The sequence below is a fragment of the Amphiprion ocellaris genome, chromosome 1, assembly GCF_022539595.1.
Source record: "Amphiprion ocellaris isolate individual 3 ecotype Okinawa chromosome 1, ASM2253959v1, whole genome shotgun sequence".
NCBI classification, from domain to species: Eukaryota; Metazoa; Chordata; class Actinopteri; family Pomacentridae; genus Amphiprion; species Amphiprion ocellaris.
The window spans coordinates 34,011,408-34,034,007 of record NC_072766.1 but is presented as its reverse complement, the minus strand read 5'-3'; the positions used below and the strand labels follow the sequence as shown (position 1 = coordinate 34,034,007).

Below are 22,600 nucleotides of genomic sequence, written 5' to 3'. Positions count from 1 at the left end.
CTTGAACTTCACTCAGTTTAACTCAAAGATTAGAAAGGCAAACTTTCTTTGTTCTAGCTGCCATAAAACAAAACAGAGAAACAAAGCTAACAAGCTAACTCTTCATGGTGCTGACTTTTTATCCGTTTTGTTTGTATTTATTACTTATTATATTTGATTTTCAGATTTTTGCTTTAATCTCCAGCTCTGACCTGCTATGTGTTTTTTTTCTTCTGTTAGTCCCAGTAGTCATGGCGACGGAGTAGGAACCAGAAGGAAGCTGTACAGTGCTGTACCTGGGAGACATTTTGTGGTGGTTCGTCCTTACACTGCTCAGGCCGAGGGGGAGATTAACCTCTACAAGGGCGACAGGGTCAAAGGTGAGACTCCTTATTTTGCTCAGTTGTTCAAGTCCTAGCCTTGACTTTCAGTATAACCAGAGAATCAGTAGGTGGAGCTACTTTAATCCTACTTATTTAGTTAATGTTCTCGGTTACATTCCATCGCTGACCCCCACCTGTGATCCTCCCTCCCCTGGTATAAATGCTGAAAATCAAAAAGCGAATAAAAAAGCCCTGATTCGTTTCATAATTGGGTCTGAAAATGAGACAACTAGGAATCAAACGGCTCATTAGCATATCTGATGAAAATGACTCCCTTGGCTCTACAGAGGCAGAGACATAACATCCTCCTGACGCTGTCGATTTCAGAGACACTGCAAGTCTTTGATTAATGGATGCAGAATGTATTATTTACTAAAGAATCGAGGAGGACGTGCACATGCCAAAAACATCTATGTTAAGCTACTGCTACCGTGTGTGTAGAATATCCATTTTTAATGCCCAACAGAAGTGATTTGTCGTAGGTAATTACTGAACCGTAATAGTTTTACAACTGAGCTTGCTTTCGAAACACTACAGCTGCTGTTTGTAGGACAAATTGGTTTCTAAGCCAAAATGAGATTCACAGTATTGATGTCCGGTGAATCCATAAAACAGGTGGACAAAACTCTGCAGGATGAAAACCCAAAAGATACATACTCAAAAAAAACCTCTCTTCCAAACAAACACAAAAGTGCAAATGTGGTAAACTCCATCACACCTGATGCAGAAATAGAAATGACGTGGTGGCCTGGATATGTGCACATGACATGAAAAAATAAGATAATTCACAGACTGAAAAGGGTTGAAGATAGAGAGTAAGTTCTTATTAGAGGTAAATTAGAGGTGATTTAAGTCTTGTTCACACATTTGAATTACCCCACATTTCGTGACAGAAATAACATGTAAGTGAATGTAAAAGACTTGTGAGCAGAGCTGATGACTACAAGGTGAGAGGAGAGACAGAATGTTAAACCTAGCACGTGGATATGGTGAATTATATATAATATACAGCATCTACTCTAAACAGTGGGGATTTTTTAGCTTACACAATTTAAAAAAAAACTAAAGTGGCCACTGGTGTTACTAATCTGAAAAAACGGGGGCTCTACACACTAGAAATTTAAATACTTAACATTTTCATTTGTTTCCACACTTTTCTTCTGTCTGCTCCTGCAAACACAGCCTGCAGTTCAGCTGAAAAGCTGGAAAAACAGTGATGTTTTTCCAGCTTTTCAGCTCTGATTAGTAGTAGCAGTAGTACGCTTTCACAAACACGTCCTCTGTATAGTAAATAAGCAATGAACTTCAGCTTTCTTTATAAGATTTGTGACATTATAACGGTGTCAATTTTGCACAGAAGACATTTTTTTAGTTCTCTCTACTATTGATGATTGTGTCGTTGTTGTTGCTGTAGAGGTGCAGGACTTTATATTGCAGTGAATAAAAAATATGACAGGAAAAGGAAAAACATCCTGAAACAGTTCATATGGTTCACGTTTGTTGCAAACTCCTCTCATGAAGGCAAACTTTGTTTAACCTTGCAGAACTTTATTTTGAAAGCACACAACTATTTAGCTATAAAAAAAAATGGAGTTCTGGCTTTAAGATATTCACTCACTAATGTCAGACAGTGAAGAATAAGATTATTGTGAAGAAGAATGCAAAAACTGCACTTCCAGGTTTCAACATGCTTACATTTTAAAATAATATTTTGCTTATAAATGCAAATAAAAGACTATTTTGAATAATAATAAAAACTCCACATAGACACCACAAACTAAACTGAACAAAGTCTTTACACAAATCAATGTTGTATTCCTAGAGAGGAGCATTTTCAGACATCAGCTGGGACCTCCTGCAGCTTGCAGTGTTATTGGATGACATTTAATCACAACCTCTAGCAGATTTTACTAATGATGGACCTCATGAATATTGTCCCATTGTTTTATTGCACAGGAGTTAGTTGTCTTTCTGCAGGTTCTGTCAGTGTTGATATAATGTGAGAGACTTTGTATTAGCAGAGACCTTTGCCTTAATGTTGCTATTTAAATGCGACATTTAAATTAAGTGCTTTAATGATCTCTGTGGACTCACTGTTCTGTTATTTCATTTTGTGCTGATGTCTATTTTACCATCTCCTCACTGCTTTCCTAACTCTTCTCCTCCTCTCTCCTCTCTCCCTCCCCTCGGTCCAGTTCTGAGCATCGGAGAGGGGGGTTTCTGGGAGGGCAGCGCCCGCGGCCAGGTGGGCTGGTTTCCAGCCGACTGTGTGGAGGAGATCCCTGCCAAGGCCATTGAGGAGAGGAGCTGTAAGTGTAATCACCTGGGGCTGGAGGTGGGACGTTGACTTATGTAGGACACGCACTGTTTGCCCAGTTTTGGAGTGAGAGGAAGGGGAAGACACAAAGAAACGGCTAAATGCCGTTGGTTCCTGAAGCGCTGTGATGGCACGTGGCTTTTTTTCCTCCAGTGCCTGAGCTGCATGTGTCTCAGCTCCTCTGTCTGCTTGTCTCCCGTCTCTTTCCGTCTCCCCAGGCTGTGCTGCACAGAGCTAAGCGCTACATTGCCCTGCTAACTCAGCTGTGCTCTGATGTCTTCTGGGTGCAGGCTAATGAACATATCACGCCATGCTCCATCCCCCATAAATATCCCATTTTTCCTTGTCCTTACTTTCACTCTGTGCTCTGCCTGTAGTCAGTGTGTCTATGAGAGGCAGGAGATTTTAGGGAAGGCCCGTCTTCCTCCTGTCGTTCCTGCTCTCTTCCTTGTTCCATGATCTTTCCCGCATTCACTGACAGTGTTTCATTATTGACATTGTCACAAAGCATGGCGTTGCCAGAGTCAACAGCCACCAGTTCTCTTAGTCTCCCCTGCTCTGAGGAGTATGTCAGCGATGATCGAGGCAGATGGGGAGCAACTTGTTCTTCCTTGGCTGTGGCTGTTTGCCTTCTTCTGGGTGGCTTATTTTAAAGCCTAACCCAAGGCCATTGGCACAGGGAGCTCCTCTCACACTGTGCACCGTCCAAATTGCCCCGAGGTCTGCCTGCAAAGAAAGCCTGTCAGAAAATGGGAGCACAGTATGGCGGCTTGCAAAGACCCATTCAGTGGCGGCGCCGGCCAAGTCCACGGGTCACCTGCATGTGTGTGTGTGCTGCACTTAGATTGAATGAAGCCTAACAGTTGTATCTGATTGAGGAAATCACAGGCAACTGACAAATGCATTTTTAAGCCAAGATGATTACAATTTGGTAAGTCATCAGAGAGGAAGTCTGAAGTTAGTCTGAGTCCAAGTGCAGCTTTTAGGCATCGTCATGTGTCATCCAGCCGTCCTCAGCCTGTATCTAGAGACTAAACTAGGACTGTGGTGAGCCGAAGGAAATCTTGGTCGGATGAAACTGTACCCGCTCTTCAATCAGTTGATTGGTCTCGGAGTAGACCTTGTTAGCCTAGATGAATTCTAAATCAATACAAAAAGCTAGCATTTGCCACCAATTTGAACAATATGCAGCCACACATACAATTTCTTTGACACATCTGCTTGCGGCAGACTGATTCTGTCTACATGCAGTTTGTTTACATCTCTTTCTGGTGTTTTTGTGGACTTTCATCACTGTCTTGAGGCTCTTTGTATGTGTTTTGAGTAATTTTGCATGTCTTTCTGGTTGTTTTCTTTCAGTTTTCATTTGTTTTACATCTGTTCACATTGATTTTGCATCTCTTCAGTCAGTTTTAATCTCTTTATGGTCATTTTGTATTTATTTGTGTAGTCTTTTTTGTATTGATTTGTTCCTTGTGGTTGCTTTGGGTCTCTTTATTGTGGCTTTGCTTCTCTTTGCAGCCATTGTGTATCTAGCGGTGATCCTTAAGTGTGCCTTAGATGTGGTTTTCTCTCTGTTTGCATTTAAAATAGCTTCTCTGGTCATTTTGTGTGTCTCTGTAGTTATTAGCCTCTCTTTGTCACTGTTTTGTGACACTTGGTATTAGTTTTGAGTACTTCTGTGTCTTTTTGATAATGTTTTGTCTCAGTTTGACATGGTGTCTATTGGGTTGTAGCCAACTGAAAATAAGACGTAAAAGTAACACCCGAGGTTGTGCATCCAATGAGCATTTTGGCATATTGACCAACCAATCGACCAGTTGCAATTAGCTTAGCTTAGCATACAGGCAGAAAGCTGGGGGAGACGGCGAGCCTTTGTGCAACAGCACTTCTACGGTTAATGTGCAGATTGTATCTTTATGCCACACACAACACGTCATTCTGTTATTTTTCCGAGGAGCATCTCCATGAGGTTGCCTGGCAACCAATAAAGAGGCTGCACAGACATACTGCTGTTTGTCAAAAAATAGGTCCAACATGTACAGTTACCCCCGCTGAAAATACTTTACATAGCACGTAAGCTGTACAGACTGTAGCCTCCTGGCGCAGTTTGTGATATTTGCACGTCTTTCTCACTGTGGGTACATTTTTCAGTGCTGCATGAAGACCTGTACCTCAATGGAGACGGCACAACCACAAATAGAAGTAGAGTAAACTCAGAAATGTCTTTTGTGTTGTATGAAGTAAACATAATACCATAAATCAAAAACAAAGATTAAAAATAAGTTTTAATTTAATAATTTCTTTGATTATTTACTTTATAAGAAATGACCAGAGATGTTACCAATACTGTAAAAAAACAAAAAACAAAGATGGCTCGAATTAAAGTGATGACTCTGTGTAAACACAACCTACAGTTCAGCCTAATAGGTTTTCACGTGACTGTTGGTCACAGCTGAGTCGGTTTAGTAAAGTTTCTTTGTTTTATATACACATAACGACAAACTAGATAACTGCCGGATATACTTTGAAGAGAACCTGTCTCCACTCTTAATGCTAAGTAAAGTAGAGTTTCAACTCTTAGTTGTCAATTAACTATTAAATTAATGGCCAGCTATTTTAATTGTTCAGTTTAAGTGTTTTGTTTTTTCTCTCTGAGTCCCTGGTTGCAGTGTTTTGAAACTTTGAAGCTTTGGGAGACACAGATCAACATTTTTCATGACATTTTATAGACCAAACAACTCATTCATTAAACCAGAAAGTACTCGATGGAATAATTGGCAATGAAATTAATCTAAGTATTCCTTTAACCATCTGCAGAAAAATAATCCGTGCTTCTGTCCAGTCTGTGCTGTTGCTCTTTCTCATCATTTATCTCATATCATGCATGTTTTATTCAAACCTTTGAAACAACACATATAAACTGGCCTCCTGAATATTAAGGGAGTTTGATGGAATTAGTTAGTATTTCTGGGTTACAATTTGTATTAACTGTCGCCAGCTAATGCTGAAAATCATTATAAAGAAATACAGTAGTGAATATTCTTCAAGTCTTTATAAATTCACAAACAAATTCTTGCATGTTTGGTCCTTGAGCGATGCAGGAGGACCAACTGTTTACAGTGTTTCTAAGCATCTAAAGCTGCCTATGAAAGCATTTGTTAAGGTAATTATTCAATGCCTACATCATCATTTATTCATCCAGAGTGGAACCGTTCAGTCCCACAACACACTTTCTCTGCACTGTATAGGCTCAGCTGTTCTCCATATTGTGAATGTGATGGAATATCGCTGCCAGCTTAAGAGATACTCAGACATCATAATGCTTCATTTATTTTCACTGAATGCTCGCAAATTATTCTCTTTTTCTCTATATAGCGAGCCAGAGTAGTGTAGTGTTTAATTTAAACAGGCAATATGCTCTGTCATGAGTAAGAAAACCACTTAAATGATGGCTGATTGGTGAATATTATTTTTATCTGTCAGAAGCTTCTTTGTCTTGTATGTGAGTTTTAACTACTACTTTACTGTAATTCCTATAAAAATTTTCCTGTGTCTGAACAAGAAAAGGGAAACTCAGTTCATATCAACCTTCTGTTTTTCAAATTAATGCGTCTATTGTGGCTCTAAGTGTCATGCCAACTTTGCACTCTTAACCTCCATTGTAGAGATTCAGGAAGACAGTGGGGAGCAATTAGCAGGAGCTCCTTGCAGCTTGTCAAGTAAAGTTGATTTCTATGCCAATCTATTTTAACGTTTGCTTTCAGTCTGACTGCATGGACATTATGTTAACTCTGTTAGCTTTTACCAACCGTATAGAGAGCTGTGTGTCTTGGTCTTTTCTCCCAGTTAATGCTGAGGAGGTGAAACATTATCTCTGGCATGTTAATCAGTGCTGTAGTTTCATTAGTTGTACTTCTACACCTGGTATTTTTCTCAAACATGGAGATTTTCCCACTCTACCATCAGCAGGTCCCAATATTTGCAGAAAGTTTTCAGATGTACACTTCCTTCAGGATGTTTTGTTGTCTTGCATCTATCCAACAATGCATTTTCTTAGGTTTATCCAGGGTTGACAGACTACTCAGGGAATTCCAGACGTCACTCTCCCCAGCCTCGCTTTCCATTTCCTCCTAGGGGAGACCAGATGATTTATATAATCCCTCCAGCAAGTTGTCTGTTGAACCTGGGGTTTCCTCCCAGTTTCCCAGAAAACCTCCAAAGCAAAGCACCCAGGAGGCATCTAATCAGATGTCTAATCTACCTTAGCTGGCTCCAAATGTTCATGAGCAGATGAATATTCAGGTGATTAGGTCAACTGGAAAAAAAAACCTTCATGGAGATCCTGAATGCAGCTGGCAAAATGTCTGTTAAAGGTTTCCTCTTAGTCAGACAGAAGCAAAATGATTTTGGTAAACAACAAGGTGTTTTGTGGGACTCCTAGTTTCCCTAAATCTTTAAGAAGGAGGTGAGAATTGCAAAGGTAGCATTGATCCATTGAGACACAGAAGACACATCAGTGGGTTATTCCATCTCAAAATTTTTAGAACAGTTTCTTCTCGATCATCTCTGATTTGCCAGATTGTTGTTATAGCATAATATATGGATATTTACAAAGATATCTGTGAATTTTTAGCTTGACCTATTAAACACTTTTCAAGCTATGCTTTAAAAAAAATTGCCCATTGACCCATTTTCAGCACTTTTTTTTTTGCACATTGAAATGTGAGACCATATTTTTCATTATTCATTTTCAGACCTCGCTTTAAATATGTTTTTTTAATCATTTATATCAGAAAGTACTTGATATGTCAGTTGAAAATTTCACAGATACCCTTTTTAAATATTCATAGTTTATGATTAAAAAAAAGTTGCAAATCTGAGAAAATGCTTGATGATTTGAGATGGAATAACCCTAGTGGGAAATACAGCAGTAACCTGAATGTTCAGGCTACAGTCGTGATGTTTCCATCTATTTTTGTTGTGCAGTTTGAACATTCAGTATCTGATCAGTGATTGGACAATCTTCTGACTGAAATATTAAAGAGTAGAGTGTAAAAGATCTAAATAATTGCTTTGCAGTCTAAAATACCAGACATTTCGATGCAGCGTTAAGATGCTTCTAACACTGCTCATCTTCAGCCTATCGGCACCTTACCTTTTCATCCCCACAACCCACATCCAGACTCACAAACACGCTGATTTAACTTAAACACCTTTAGCTTCTAATCCCTCTAATTCAATAGACGTGGTGCAGCAGGATTAAGCCCTGCTTAGACATGCTTTGTCGGGGTTCAGGTTTGGACCCTCGAGAGCACTTGAACAGAGATTCATGGGAAACACACAAGGAAACTCACAGCCTGCACTCACACAAATGCACACACAGCTGAGTGATGATGCAGGAATAGTAGCGTCGGGGGGCATCAGCCTCTCAGACCAGGAAGCAAACGCTGCAGGTTTAGGCGAAAGCTTTATTTGTGTGAAACCGAAGCTGCCTCTCCGAGCTCACAGAAAAGCCTGACTACTACAGCAAGTATTTATGTACAGTTCATCATACATGATTAATGATAGAAGCTGAAAAGAAGGATCAATCAAATTTCCTCAGCAGTTTTTCAAAACATGACAGCTCAGAAGTTTGTGTGTGGAGAAGGTCAAACACATTCATCAGACTCTCACACGTTATGATCAATGGCAGATTGAGGCTAGTAGAGCAGTCATTTTGTCGGATATTGTTGAAAGAGCACTTCACCAGTTTAGCTTTGCACTCCTGTAATGTCACAGTCACAATAGCAGCTTCTTTAAAGAGCCCCAATTGAGCACTTTCACAAATTTTTAATATTATTTTTTAGGTTTGCTAGAATATGTTTACCTGCTTTAATGCTTAAAAACACATCATTTTGTCTCATACTATATGTTACTGCGGCACTTCTTCTCACCTTTGTTGTGGATATTTGATATATCATTGAACTCAGGAAACACAAAACACTGTGCTGGGTCATTGACAGATTTAATATTGTGCACAATATGGAGAATACCAGAGTTCATGCAGATTCTTGAAGGAGGAATATAAATGCAACAGCTTTTATAGTGAACAGACAGCCAGAAATTCCTTTTCAAAGGGCAGTACACATAGATGTAACCTTGTTATCAATTTACGTATAAGAACCGCTGGGTCTTTCGTTAGCCCAAAACCCTTTTAGCGGTATTGCATATCTTAACCTTTTGACCGCCAGGCAATCCTTCAACAATTATGCTAAGGTCCTGGAAAGTCACTCTACTAACAGAAATAGTCCCACAGCAGCAAAGATACATCTATGTGACATGAACACATAGATTATAAATGATAACCAAAGAGCTCATGATTGATTTAACTTTCACACCTTCTGTCTGAAACACTCCATTTTGGCTCCTGTCTCTCTTCGACCCTTCTGATTGGTCAGGTGGCCAAACGATTGGAAAGTAACGCTGGTTAGTAACCCCAGATCTCTAAGTATAGGGATGTGGCTCTAGCAGGAAATATTGTTGGACTGTAAGGCAGTTGCTCATTCTTTGGGGGTGAAATTAGCTGCAAGTCAGGTGTTTTGCAAATGTGTTACATTATGATGTCGATAAGTAATGGAAGAAAAGCCTGAACTTCAGATGAGACATTTTAGGAGCACTGTTTGTTGTAGGATGGTGTAACTCTCTTTGGGTTTTGTAAGGTTGCAGACCTTTCACTTGCACAAAATAGTAGCTATATAAAACACTAAGGGAAAGGAGAAGCCAAAAAGCAGATTCTCTTTAATAGGAAAAACATTTTTTTCAACTTTTTTTTTTAGCTTGGGCTTTTTCTAGGTGGCTAGAATATGTTTTGCTGCTGACCTCATGCACAGTAGTTCACTGCTTAGCCTTCATGTAGGTTTTCCTGTCTGCTATTTTAAACTTGGGAGAGTGTTGACCACCATTTACTGGAAATAACCAATGATCGATAAATACCTTGTACTACCCTATTTTTAAAAGAAGAAAAAATACTCTCCCTTCTTCCTAGTTGAAGATAAATGTATTCTTATCATCTCAATGCTGTGTCTCGTTCTCCACCTTCACATTGAACACCAAGAGAACAATATCAGGCAGGTCAACTAACAATGTTAGCTGTATTTACTGTCATCAAAAGGCATCAGCTGGCCTCGTGGCTGGGTATTATTTTGGTAATTGGATTCTACTGCCGATGTCATTGGACTATAAAAGACGATACAGAGCGGACTGGCGTTTTTAATGTGCTTGAATGACATGACTCTTTGAAAAGTTCAATGCTGGAGAATAGTAATAAGTACACAGTGCAATACAGAGATTAAAAACAGACAGTAAATTACGTATTATGCTGAAAACAAGGACAGGTCAAAGAATAAAAGAATGAAAACAGAGTACACAGTCAAACAGAATACAGACAACAACACAAAAGATAAAAGATCAGTGGAGGCTGGTCAGTAGAAATGTACATTGTTAAATTCTCCTAATAAGTGTTTTTGGAAGTGTTTTAAAGAGACAAGACAGACTGAATTCTTTGTGGAAGTGGTTCCAAATTCTGAAGCTTGATTCAACCTTCATCTCAGGTCAACTTAGCATTGCTCCAGTGTTATCAGACACCATAGGAACCTTCAGTAAAGCTGCCATCAGTCTGCATTGGTCTCCTGTCAAAACAGACACTTGGTCTTCTTGGTGTACCAGCCATCAGACTGTCAAAACATCCATAAAGTTTTTACTGTCTTTACTCTCTGTGTGCCTGTCAAGACTTCATCCAAACAAACTGCGTTCATATTCTGGTCCCAGTTGCCAAGTTTAACAACTTTTCAACATGGTGCCATAAAGCTGCAGCAATTCATAGGAACCACAAAAAAACACACAACCACCGTTTTACAGAAGTACGTAACGAGCATCTCTACTGCCTTTATTGTTAGTTAGTACATGTCAACAACAACAACCACAAGCTCATTTTAGGCAAATAAGAGCCATTTAGAAATCATGCAATTTATAATCCATATAGTTGATTATTTATTTCAATAATCAATAGGTTATTCGACACTAAATGATAATATAAACAACAAGGAGGGCAGCGCCTGTAATTTATTTTCAGTGTTGAATTAACTGCTGCTAGTCAAACGTAATGTCTTTGTTTTGTTCCATAAAAGGGTCACATGATAAGTGCGAGACAAATCAGGGAACTGTGAAAGTAAGGTCAATTATGAGCTTTTAAGTTATCATTTATGTACATGCTAATCATTTGTTATTCTTAATATTATAACCAGTTTCTTATAGGATTACTAATTTTAAGAGAAACAAAATGCTTTCGTGTTTCCAGAGCTGGGAAACGAGCAATATGAGAGGGGTTAAAACTGAAGATTTGACTTCTTACATGGAATGGAAATATTACTGTAGGTCAAACCGTGAGGCGCCATTCACAACGAGTCCAAGAAAGAGGCGCTTTGTGTTCACTGTCACATTATAAATAAGCTGCCAGTCTATACTAATTGCAGTTGAATCAATTTACCAACAATTCAGCAAAGTTTTACTATTAGTAATATTAGCTTTATAAGTAGTAAAAGTCATGGGAGTATTTTTCCGACAGAACGACACATTGAAATCGAAAGCAGAAAATCGGTATTGTTTGTCATCATTTAAAAAGTATATAGCTTGAATTATAATTATGGTGATTCCAAAAGCCCTCTTTTTAGGGGTCTTAAAAGGATTAAGCAGTGTGAATGCCAGGAGTATACGTAGCACAAGTTACATGTTTAGAATGAAGATGTATTAGTGTTCTTTGTTGTAAGGAAAAGAACAAGCCAACGTACAGTTAACAGGCCTGAGATGCAGCTCTGTGCCAACCACATCTGGGCTTTATTTCAAAATCAATCCTTAAAGTAACTGCCAGCCAGAATTAGTGTGATGTGCTCTTGTTTTTTGTTTTTGTTTTTTGGCAGCTGCAACAATCCTGGTGGCTTCATTTTGTATTTTTACAAGAGCTTTTTTTTTCCTTTTTTTAAAATAAGTGCAAATAAAGACAATCAACAGAAAGCAGAGATAAGATGCGCTGGAGCTGGATTGCTGTGATTATGTAAGAAAAAAAAAAACGAAACAGCAAATCACATAATCTGAGCCAAACCGGACTCTTAAGTCGACAAAATAATACAGCAGCGTGCGTTATAATTCCAGTTACAGCTGTGCGGCAGCGTACAGTCGGGAACGATGCTTCGAAATGAGGCTCTCCATCTCATTGTCACTCCTCTCCCTCGTGCTGTAAAGTGAGAAGCGACTGGAGAAAGTGAGGAGAGAAAAATAAAATAAAGGCCTGGAGGGGGAAATCCAGGGAGGACCAGCTGCCACACACACACACACACACACACACACACAGTTACACACACACATTTGCAGTGTAAACAGGTGACAAAACAGCAACACAAGTAGAGACACTGGTGCATATTTTCACACAATTACTTTATGTTCTTATCAGTTATGCATATGCACTCACTCAGCATCTCTATTGATCTGTGACCATAGAAACCAGCTGGCCGCAGTCAGACAGCAGTTGCTATGGAGTGTGACGATGTTGTAAATATCCTATTCTCTCTTCTGTCCAATCTCCTGTCACACACATTATCTCTGTTTTCTTTCATCTTCTGCACCAGAACCAGGCTGTAACCCGACACCCACCCCTCCTTTCCTTTCCTTTCCTTTCCTTTCCTTTCCTTTCCTTTCCTTTCCTTTCCTTTCCTTTCCTTTCCTTTCCTTTCCTTTCCTTTCCTTTTTTTTTTCTTTCAATGTCTCTATCAGCCGATCATCTCCTTCCAGCCACATCCTCCTTCCTCCAATCTGACACTGTGGACATAGAATCAGGCAGAGAGAAATAAAATGTTCCTGCAAAGATGACAAGATCTAAGCCGGATCAGAGGAGATGGAGTTTCTGTGAAAGTGTGACAGCTGGTGTGAGAGAGTCTGTGAAGGAAAGGGAGGAGAGGGAGGGAAAAAGGGGGGGAGGAGATGCTGCTGAGTCGGACGACTAGATGAGGCAGGATAAGACGGGAGGATTCTTTGCGCTGGAGGTCATGTATGTGTCCAATATGCACTTTTCAATACAAAAAAATCCAACCGTTTTTAGTCTATAAAAATATAAAAATAACTTAATCCTCAAGTGTACCGATGGACAGATAAATTAGGTCTGAGGCCTGAGAAGGATTGAGAAAATATTTCACCAGCTTCAGGATCTTGTTCATCTTAATAATAACAACATTTGATTGAATGTGTCCTGTTTTTAACTTTTACACATTCACACCACTACAAACTTCTCCCTGATTAGATTAGGTTGGATTAGATTAAATTGTCAGTTATTTTATTTCTGCGTTTATTAGCCAATATTGCCACCCTCTGGATCTTTGTTTAAACACTGGTCTCAATTTCTTTAAACAAATGACCTCTACAAAAAGATGTCGTAAGCGAGAGTACAGTTTTATCAGTTTGCATGCGTTATATATGTACATTTGTTCATTTAACTAACCTTTATTTAAATCTTGAGGGATCATTGGAGGTTTAGCCTCATTCAGAGTACAAATTATAACTGACAACAGAGTTACAAATTGTATGTATATCATATCCACATTTATATGAGATTTCAGCTGCATGTAAACCCATATTAGCAGCATTTTACATAGCTGTCAATAATGACAAAATTTGTGCATCTACAACTGCTCACCTTTCAACCTTTTCATGGTATTACAAGGTCAGATTCAAGGATATAAAACAGCGTTAACTATAGATTTATCTGTTTGCTTGATTTTGTCTTTCAGCTCAAAGCCAGACACTTGCGAGTCAAAGCCATATGTTTTTCTGGAGTTGGTGGAGACCAAAGCAGAGATGAACGAAGAGTGAATATTGGCATTTGTTTGCTACACACTCTTCTGACCAGCTTTATAAAATGATAATATGTTAGAAAAATAGAGAAAAGTCTTCCAAAAGTGCTTTTAGTTGGTTGGTTCATTTTCAGTTGTAGTGAGCCGGTGTCAGTCATGTGAGCAAAATGTTTACTACATCAGAACTTATTCAGAAAAAGGTTTTACCATCTCATAAACTTATTAACTCTTTTTTAAGAAGTCAAAAACCACCTTAAGTAATCTTTAAAACTTCATTAGGGAAAGTTGTTTTCAGAAATTTGACATTTCCATCAACTTTCCGTTTTATGGAAATGTGCATAAAAATGTTAACACAATTTGTGTTTGTAGAGTGTGATCATAAAGCTCAGTGAAGCTGACCCCCAACCCACATAAAAAATCCAAGCAAACAGGCTGAGTGGTTAGTGCCGTTAAAATTTTCGTTTGTGCTGCTATAGTTTTTGAGATATTAAAGATTGTTTTTTAGGTCATTCAGAGGTCATCATCCCCTCAGCTTGCTCCAAAATAGACCAGACTGATCTACTTTTTTAGTGCTTCATTTGTGCTGATTTGTCCCGTTAATATTTTCGTTTGTGCTGCTATGGTTTGTGACATACTAAAAGTTTTATCATATCTTGACCTGAACTAATTACGTCTGTGGTGTACGCCATAGACATCAGTACCACCATCTGTGGCAATGGCTTTCACCAGCTGCAGCCTGCGAATACTTTGACCTGAACTGATAACGTCTGTGGTTTGCGACGTTTACAGTGTGTTAATGTATATAATGTGTATAATAACTAATATAATAACATCTGAGGATGTTAAACCCTTGCTATTGCTGGAAAAGGTCTTTTTGAAATGACTTTGTGCCTTTGTGTGTAAATTTGTTCAATAAAGTTTGGTTAAAAAAACGTAAAATGCATTTTTACGTTAATAAATGATTTACATTTTTAATGAACTGTGATTTTTCTTTACTTCGTCAATCACATTTCAGTCATAGGACAATAAATGCAATTGCTTCAAGATTTATTTGGGAGCGTGTGCATTTTTGTGAAAACTTTATTGAAAAATGAACAGCATTAAGAACATTCTATACTCCCCATTAAAAGCTACATAAAATAGCAGTCTTTCACAGTGAATCCACAAGCATTCTGAAAAAAAAATAATTTACATGACAAAGACCTCTTGTGGCTCTTTGAATAATGACATTGTGACCTCCCAGTGAGGAGGTCAAAACAGAGCATCAGACTTAGAGAGTTTTTTGCTAAATTCAAGATTGGAATCTTTCCTTTTCCTTATTAAATATTTTCTTCAGTCAGACTTTATTTGTATAGTGTATGTCAAAAAATAAATGTTCAAAACAGTTACAAAGCGCATGCATTTAATTATAAACTAGGTATTAAACAATGAAAACCATATCAAAATAAGGAATAAGAAATGACTGTAAATTGATCAGACATAGTAAAAAACACACTAGATAACAATCACAGCTAAAGTAGATGAATTTTATTTTAAAGATATCTACGTTTTCTGCCCATTAACCCAAACAGTGATATTTAAAGTGTTTTGTTGTTTTTTTTTTTTTTTTTTTTTTTACATTCAGTGACAAACTAAGTCTTTTATTAAGCATTAAAATTTATTCTTGCCCTTGGGTGTATTAGTCTGACAAAACAATTGTAAATTAAGTTAGTAGCTCTTTCTAGAGTGGATGGATTTTTACGAGTTGTCATGAAGGTGGATCTGTTGACATGAGTTTCGTAGGTGTTCTAACATTTTCTGAAGCTCAGTGGGTTGAATTTGCTCATTTGCCATAGAGATTAATGGTCTGCTGATTAATCAGGCTGATTTTATGCCATTTTGAGACAATCGGCATCAGCTTATTTACCAAGAAAACGGCTAGCATGGTCTACGTTTGGCCTAGCTAGTTACTGCAGCTAATTTGTGGTTTTTCATGGATTACCTTTCAGACAAAAATCATTATCGCTAAAGGAGGCAGACAATAAACTTAACATGCAGCTCACTGAGCAGACAGAAGATTAAAGGTACAATTGGTTGCATTTAATAAGAAGATGTTTGAGAAGTTGTTGAATGATGTTTTCGCTCATTGAAGCTCCAACAGATGCTGAACCGCACAGATCACATGAGAACAGGTGGCACTTGTCATTGAAACAAGTTCAAACGTCCTGCTGCTTGTGGTTTCGATTCTGAGGATGCAGCGCTGGCAGCTCAGTACCATGTTTAAAGTGCTGTTTGTCAAACTTTTCTTTTTTTTTTTTATTCCACAGGACCGCTGCCCTCCTAACAGCCATCACTGATTTGTAAACTGTTACAGATGGGATGTGGATATTGATCTCATTCTGCTGTGATTTGGCAGATTCCCGAGCGGACCGAGCTGACAGACGGAAGCTCTTCAGACATTACACTGTGGGCTCCTATGACAGCTTTGATGCCTCTAGGTAAGACCTCACACTGACACGCTTGTCCTCAAATCCGCTATCAGGTCTTGTGTGTGTACAAACATACATAATGCCAAAAAGTCAAGAAAACAAACATTTTATCGTCTGAATGATGTTTCTGTTTTTGCAGCCTAAATATTTCTGTCTCTGCGGTCAAATTAAATCTGCTGTATATTCAAATAGAAGATTTACATACTCATCTACTATTTCTCTTTATATCTGGTATCTACTGTCAGTTTTAGGTAGGAATCTTTCCTTTGTTCGTCAGAAAAATGAAAAGTCGTAGTAGCAAGAGCAGGTTTAAGATGCAGCCGTGTCTTTTGAGCTAAGTGAAAAATTTTGTCTAATGCTACCTGACGTCGAATCCCAAGGTTTTTTACTGTCTTGTTCGTAAGTTATTCCGCTCCACTCTCCTCTCCTCCTCTCCGCTGTCACATCCACTTCAATACAAGCTTCATTAGAAATGAAGATAGATGTATACTCCTCTGTTTATATGTGCGCGAGGGTAAGAGAGCTGAACATATTCTCCGATGAGAGCAAATCTCGTTTTAAAGAATCAATCACAGAGCTGAGATGGATGTCCTTATATTAATGAGCTCTGGGTGGTGTTTGATCAGTGCAGGTCATCTGTCTGATGTCACCAGGCATTCAGCGGCTTCTATGGCACAACATTTGCAGTGATTTGTACAGCGACAGGGAAATGGCCAGCAATATGTGCCAAGGCTGAAGTTATGTCCTTCCTCAGTCTGGCCTGGAGAGGCAGATATTGTAGCACTTACAGAGAATGAAATGTTTGTGCCAGTAAGAGATGAGTAGTCTGTCATATTACGTGGATGTTGTGCTGGCTGTTTGCTGTTAAAAATTCAACAGATTTTATTTATTTATAGATGTAGAGCACTTATCATGATATCAGGGCTAAAACTAAGGCTTCTCATAAATATCTATAATCTGTTATTCAATTGTCAATCATATTAGGCTATAAAGAAAATAGTAAAACAATACACAAGATGGAGAAATATTACATTTGCAACCATATAGAACAGAGAAAAATATCAAATAGAAACAACTTTAACAGTTAGGTATTTGTCAAATTTGGGTTGGAAAAATATGGTAGGATTTAAACCCAGTTTTTGTATCTAAAAACATCCTCACATGGTTAAACAATGTAGAAAAATCTGCACTGTACCCTCCACATTTTCCACAACTGGTTCAGCAGAGCAAAAACTACCACACTTGTTATTTTTGTAATTACTGAATGAATGCAAGCTGAATGTAAAGCTTCAAATACTTAAAGATGCAGTCAGCCATTTTCTGAGAAAATTTGTTGATATTTAAACAAATAAACGCACCCTGTGCTCATTCAGAAGCCTTCGCCCCCCAAATTAACGAGGTTAGGACACGAACAAATGGGAAAGCAGACGGTCCATCCTCATAGATATGATTAAAGCAAAATAAACTTTAGAATTTAAGACAACACAGTAAAAACTATCAAGATTTAGTTATTTGGATATTTTTTACCAGCCATAGGAACCACAAAGCTGGCTAAAGACGTCATCCATCCTCCTGCTGCGATGGTTGCTATGTGGAGTAAAGAATGTGAGTCTGGGACTGTGTTCATGAGCAAAGAAGCAGAGCCCGGTGGCGTTGAAACTGACTTCGGAGTCTAGTTTTTAGTTTTAAACAGGGAACAGAAGAGTGAAGACATTCATCCATCCATCATCTATACATCACTTAATCCTCATTAGGGTCGCGTGGGGCTGAAGTCTATCTCAGCTGACTCAGGTGAAGGCAGGGGACACCCTGGACAGGTCACCAGTCTATCACAGGGCTACATACAGAGACAATCAATCACTCTCACATTCACACCTACGAACAATTTAGAAATACCAATTAACCTCAGCATAATTTTGGACTGTGGGAAGAAGCCAGAATTGCTGAAGAAAACCCACACATGCGCAGGGAGAACATGCAAACTCCATGCAGAAAGATCCCGGGCCCAGACCGGGACACGAACCAGGGATCCTCTAGCTGCAAGGTAACGGTGCTAACTTGAGTCACTGTGCAGCCCGAGTAAAAACATCCACTGCAAAAATTATAGAGCAGCAGTGTTTAAAATTCACTGCATCCTCTGGAAAATATGTACAGCTTTCTTGTACACAAACATAAACACCTCCAGTGCCAGTTGACTGGTATAGTGTCATGTGGATCAGTCGGAGCTGTGGCAGTGTACACTGGATACAGCTAATGTGGAGATTTTCACTACATTTGACAGAAAGTGTATTGGATCAGAACTGCATACTCTACTTTTAAAGTTCAGGTTGCATCTACTTTGATAAGAACATAAGCACTGATCTAAAAACAGTCACTTTATTTCCATCTCCAAGACAGGTAACAAAAAGGGGGGCAAAAACATGAACTAACTAAACTTGTAAAACTACGTTTTGTTCATTTCACTTTTCCAGTTTGCAGTTGAAAGACCTGTGGCTTGTTTCAACCTACTTTATTTCCCATTAATTTGGCTATTGTGGCTGTATAGGTCATGCTAGCTTTGCTCTTCCAAAGAAAGATGATTTAGATATTTACATGAGTCAGTTTAAACATTTGTTTTCAGTCTGAGTGAAAGGAAAAACAGAAATTAGTGGTTAGAATGGAGGTTTCTCTGAATGCCTTGGCTTTTACTGACCATGTTGTGACCTTAGCATTCGATCCAACTACTCCTATCTTCTAGCTGATGTTGGGGAAGTAAAACACCATCTCCAGGATGTTTGCCATCTGGGATTACTCACTCTGCCGTCAACAGGTTCTACTTTTTGCAGCGACAGTTTCCCTCCTCATCGAGTGCAGGAACTCCACCAGTTTCCAGACGTACGCTGTCTTTCAGGACGTCCTGTTGTCTTTCTGTGTCGATCCTCACAGTGGAAGTCAGCGGATGGAGATCCCTAATGTTCTTTTCAGGCACTTAATTTCTGTGGCCAGACTGAAAGCAAAAGTTTAAATGATTAATATATCAATAATGTTTTTCTTTTTCAAAGCTGCAAGGAGCTCGTGCTAATTGTCTGCACTGCTAAATTCCCTTTATCTGTTTTATGCAACTCTTCATTAGTTAGCATGGGCGATGGAGATACAACAGAAAATTAACAGGAAATACAGCAGATTAAAATTACCTAGAATCTTTTCTACAGTACCTGAGAGTTAGTTTAGGTTTTGAAGTAGTGCATTTTATACTTTCCCCTACTAAGAGGTTAATGTTCTGCTTTTTACTCCACTGCATTAATATGGCTGCTATTGTTCCTTTGGGTCATTACTTGTATATGGAAATAAATTCCATATTTTTGGCATCTGAAGAGCCTCTTTAGGGTATATTTCCATTCCACTGTCAGCCCTTTTAATGATTCAGACCATACATGTTGACAGCATTTCATCAGCTAATGGAAGGCTCTAACACATTCCTACAACAAGGTAATGTATTCGAGATTGTTGGTTTGGCAAGTCGTCTGTATTTGTGATCAAAACTAATAAACTAAACTCATTAATCTAAATCTAGACAACAAAAAGCGAAATAGTGGCTCGATACAGCTGCCCTTATGTCATTTTTCAAATCACTACTCTGCTCTCTAGTGATATCAGGTCCATGCTGTAATATATAAATTGTGGAGATGTCTATGGTGATGAGGCCATGAAGGACAGTGTGACTTTTCCCTCATTACTCTGTTGGATTTCCTCCGGCAGGACTAAGCGAACACGCTGGAAGGTGGGTTTTTTTTCCAGCAAGTGCCCAATATGGGTCAAGGTGAACCATCTCCAGCATCTATTCCTCTGCAGTGATGAAGACTGGGTGGCCAGATGTGAATTGTGGCATGGACTGAAGGCCCGTGTGACATTAAAGGTCCAAGGGAAATCTCAGCTGGAAATTAAACTTGAATCTGAATATAGACTGAGCTATGACAATTTTGTGCTCCCTGATGGAACAAACTGTGTCGGAACTAATATTTTCCCCTCTACTTCCAAAGATTGGTCCTTTTCTTTTTTTTTGTAAAGCTGACTTTTCTAAGGCACTCACATGAAGTCTCTCTATGCTCTTTAAAAATTCATATTTGTTTTTTAAACTGGCAGAGGGGCCCGTTAAATTCTGCATGAGACAGGAGGAATTTTCCTGCTGTGTGTGTTTATGGGCAGGACGAAGGTGCAGCACAAATTAAACTAAAAAGATGAACTGAGCCATCGGTGGCACAAAATATCACTGACAGTCACAGTAGTGGACTAGAGAAATCCTCATGTATTTACAGTAGATATATCATGACCATAAGAGTCCATCATTCACAGGCAGGACATGGAAAGAGGGAGTATGTTTTATTGGACGATGAAGCGCAGAGAACAGTGACAGATTAATTAGAAATTTTTATTGCTATATTGAATCTGCATCTTATTTGTGTGTTTTATAAGGTCAGTTTCCATGTATTTATAACTGTCAGCTAAATTTGAAACAGACTGAAATGTCTCAAAAAAGAAAAAGCCAAGAAAAAAATAAAAGAAAGTGGTAACTGCTGTGCTAAACTAGGTTACGTAATATTGTCTGACAGAGACAGTACATGGTACAATATGCATGGATTGATAAAGAGTTGAAAACGAAACACAACCAGTTGTCTTCCATCTGCCACAAAAGGAACAGTACAGTTGTAGTTGTTCCCTCATGTCAGTCGGTGTCGTCCATGTTTCATGTTGTCTGTAGAACTAGACAACAACAGAAGCCGAAACAGTAAATCAGTCATGTGAGTAAAATGTTCGCAACGTCTGAAAAAGTGAAAAGCCATCTCAAGTGAGCCAAAAAGTGAAGTTTTTTGAATTTTGCAATTTCCATTTGCTAGTTTCAACAAAATATGCATAGAAATACATTATGGTAACATGGCTATAGTTATGTAACTGTATGTCCCTAAACTCAGAAGTATCTCCTGAATTAGTGTCCTTTCTATAGACTGTATATAAAAGATGGATCCAGAATGATGTTCCTTTAGAAAATTATGGTCCATTTAGAGGAAAATAGATGACAAAGCAGAGTTTGTAATTGATAATTAACTCATTTGTGCAGTTTTCGTGAGTTCTCCGTCAGATTCGCCCCTTACACATCAAGTCTGGTTTTAGAAGACCAAGATGCAGACAGCCAAATTTCAGTAGTCCACAAAGCAATGGGTCACATGATGGTGGTTACGTTCATCTTTACACGCAGTTAATGGTTCCTTCAAGCAGCACATATTTTTTATTTTTCATATGTTTTTTTAGGCGCAAAACTATTGTGGTCAGGCAAAGAGTCCAGGTTCGGTTTAAAGTAGAGTTCCTTTATTATCATGCATTTCAGGTTATGGAACAGCGAACAGCAGACTCGCGTGTTAAAGTCCATCGTTTTGCCAACCTATCCGTCCACCCCGACCTCTTCTCTGCAGATTTTTGTGGTTCTGTAACTACATCACCTGTCTGCCTCCTTTGAATCCCGTCAGGCTGATAAAACCCCCAAATATCCACACTGGATGTGACTTCACTGCGAAGCCCTGGAAGAAGGGTATAAACTCTGTGGAAGTTAATGTGATCAGACATTAGGTGTCAACAAATCTAAAGCGAGGAGATGACTACACACAGAAACATGTTTTAAAAGCTCCAGGAGGCCTTTTATACTCAGGCATATTTTAGTTCATTTTTTCTCTCCAAAATCTGCTGGATGACACGGATAAAATACTGTTAGACTTTATTACAGTGGCCATGTAACAGCTTGTGCTCCACAGTACATGCATAAATGTTAATAAAGTAGAAGAAGAGAGCAGTTTTCATTGCAAAACGTTTAACTGTCAAGCTTCTTGCCATCAGGACATGATGATAAGAGAAATTTACTGTTGTTATGTCTTGGATTGTAATTGTCACACAATGCTACAGATATAGAAATTACAATGCAATGCTGTTTTTTTGTTTGTTTGTTTGTTTTTGCTTTTTACAAGCCCACAGGCCATAATTGCTCTTACAGGGTGTGTTTAGAAAGGCTACACTTTATTTGCATCTTTATTTCTGCACACATTGTGTCTGTTTTTGCAAAAATCTCTATTACAGGGATTGTTTGGCTTCTTTGAAGTTGTATGAAGTCCATTGTCAGTGTATTATCCACAGTAGATGACAGTCAATCACAACCTCAGTTTAGAGAAGTAGACAAGAGCATCACTTCAAAGGAACTGAATTATCCCTTTAACGTAAACATGAAAAATAATCCGTGTGATTATTTAAACAGCACAAAATAAGATAAAACCACATTTTTTTTGCCTACTTTGTTTATGTGATAAATGCTGTGGTGCTTTCTATTACCATCGTGTACGGGGAGTGTGCAGGATTATATTTACAGCTTACTTTGTGACTTGGTAACATTTTTTTTTATTGATTTATCTGTGGGAAACCGACTGACTCCAGGGGACATTTTTTTTCTGATTCCATCTCACAAGACAAACAGATGAAAATATCTTCACCAAAAGAGACAAATCTCATTCATACAGTGGACTTTCCCTTGCAAATAGATTTTGTAGTTTGTAA

General features: G+C 38.6%; 1 protein-coding gene across 4 annotated transcripts in view; it reads left to right on the top strand.

The window, feature by feature from the left end:
* Window positions 1-22,600, top strand: part of shank2b (SH3 and multiple ankyrin repeat domains 2b) — a 305,290-nt gene that overhangs the window by 197,718 nt on the left and 84,972 nt on the right. For all 4 annotated transcript variants that reach the window (XM_055009730.1, XM_055009711.1, XM_055009729.1 and 1 more), the window contains 3 exons: window positions 220-359; window positions 2,558-2,671; window positions 15,955-16,036. In XM_055009730.1, coding sequence (XP_054865705.1) covers window positions 220-359; window positions 2,558-2,671; window positions 15,955-16,036 — 336 coding nt within the window. The remainder of the gene's footprint in view (window positions 1-219; window positions 360-2,557; window positions 2,672-15,954; window positions 16,037-22,600) is intronic.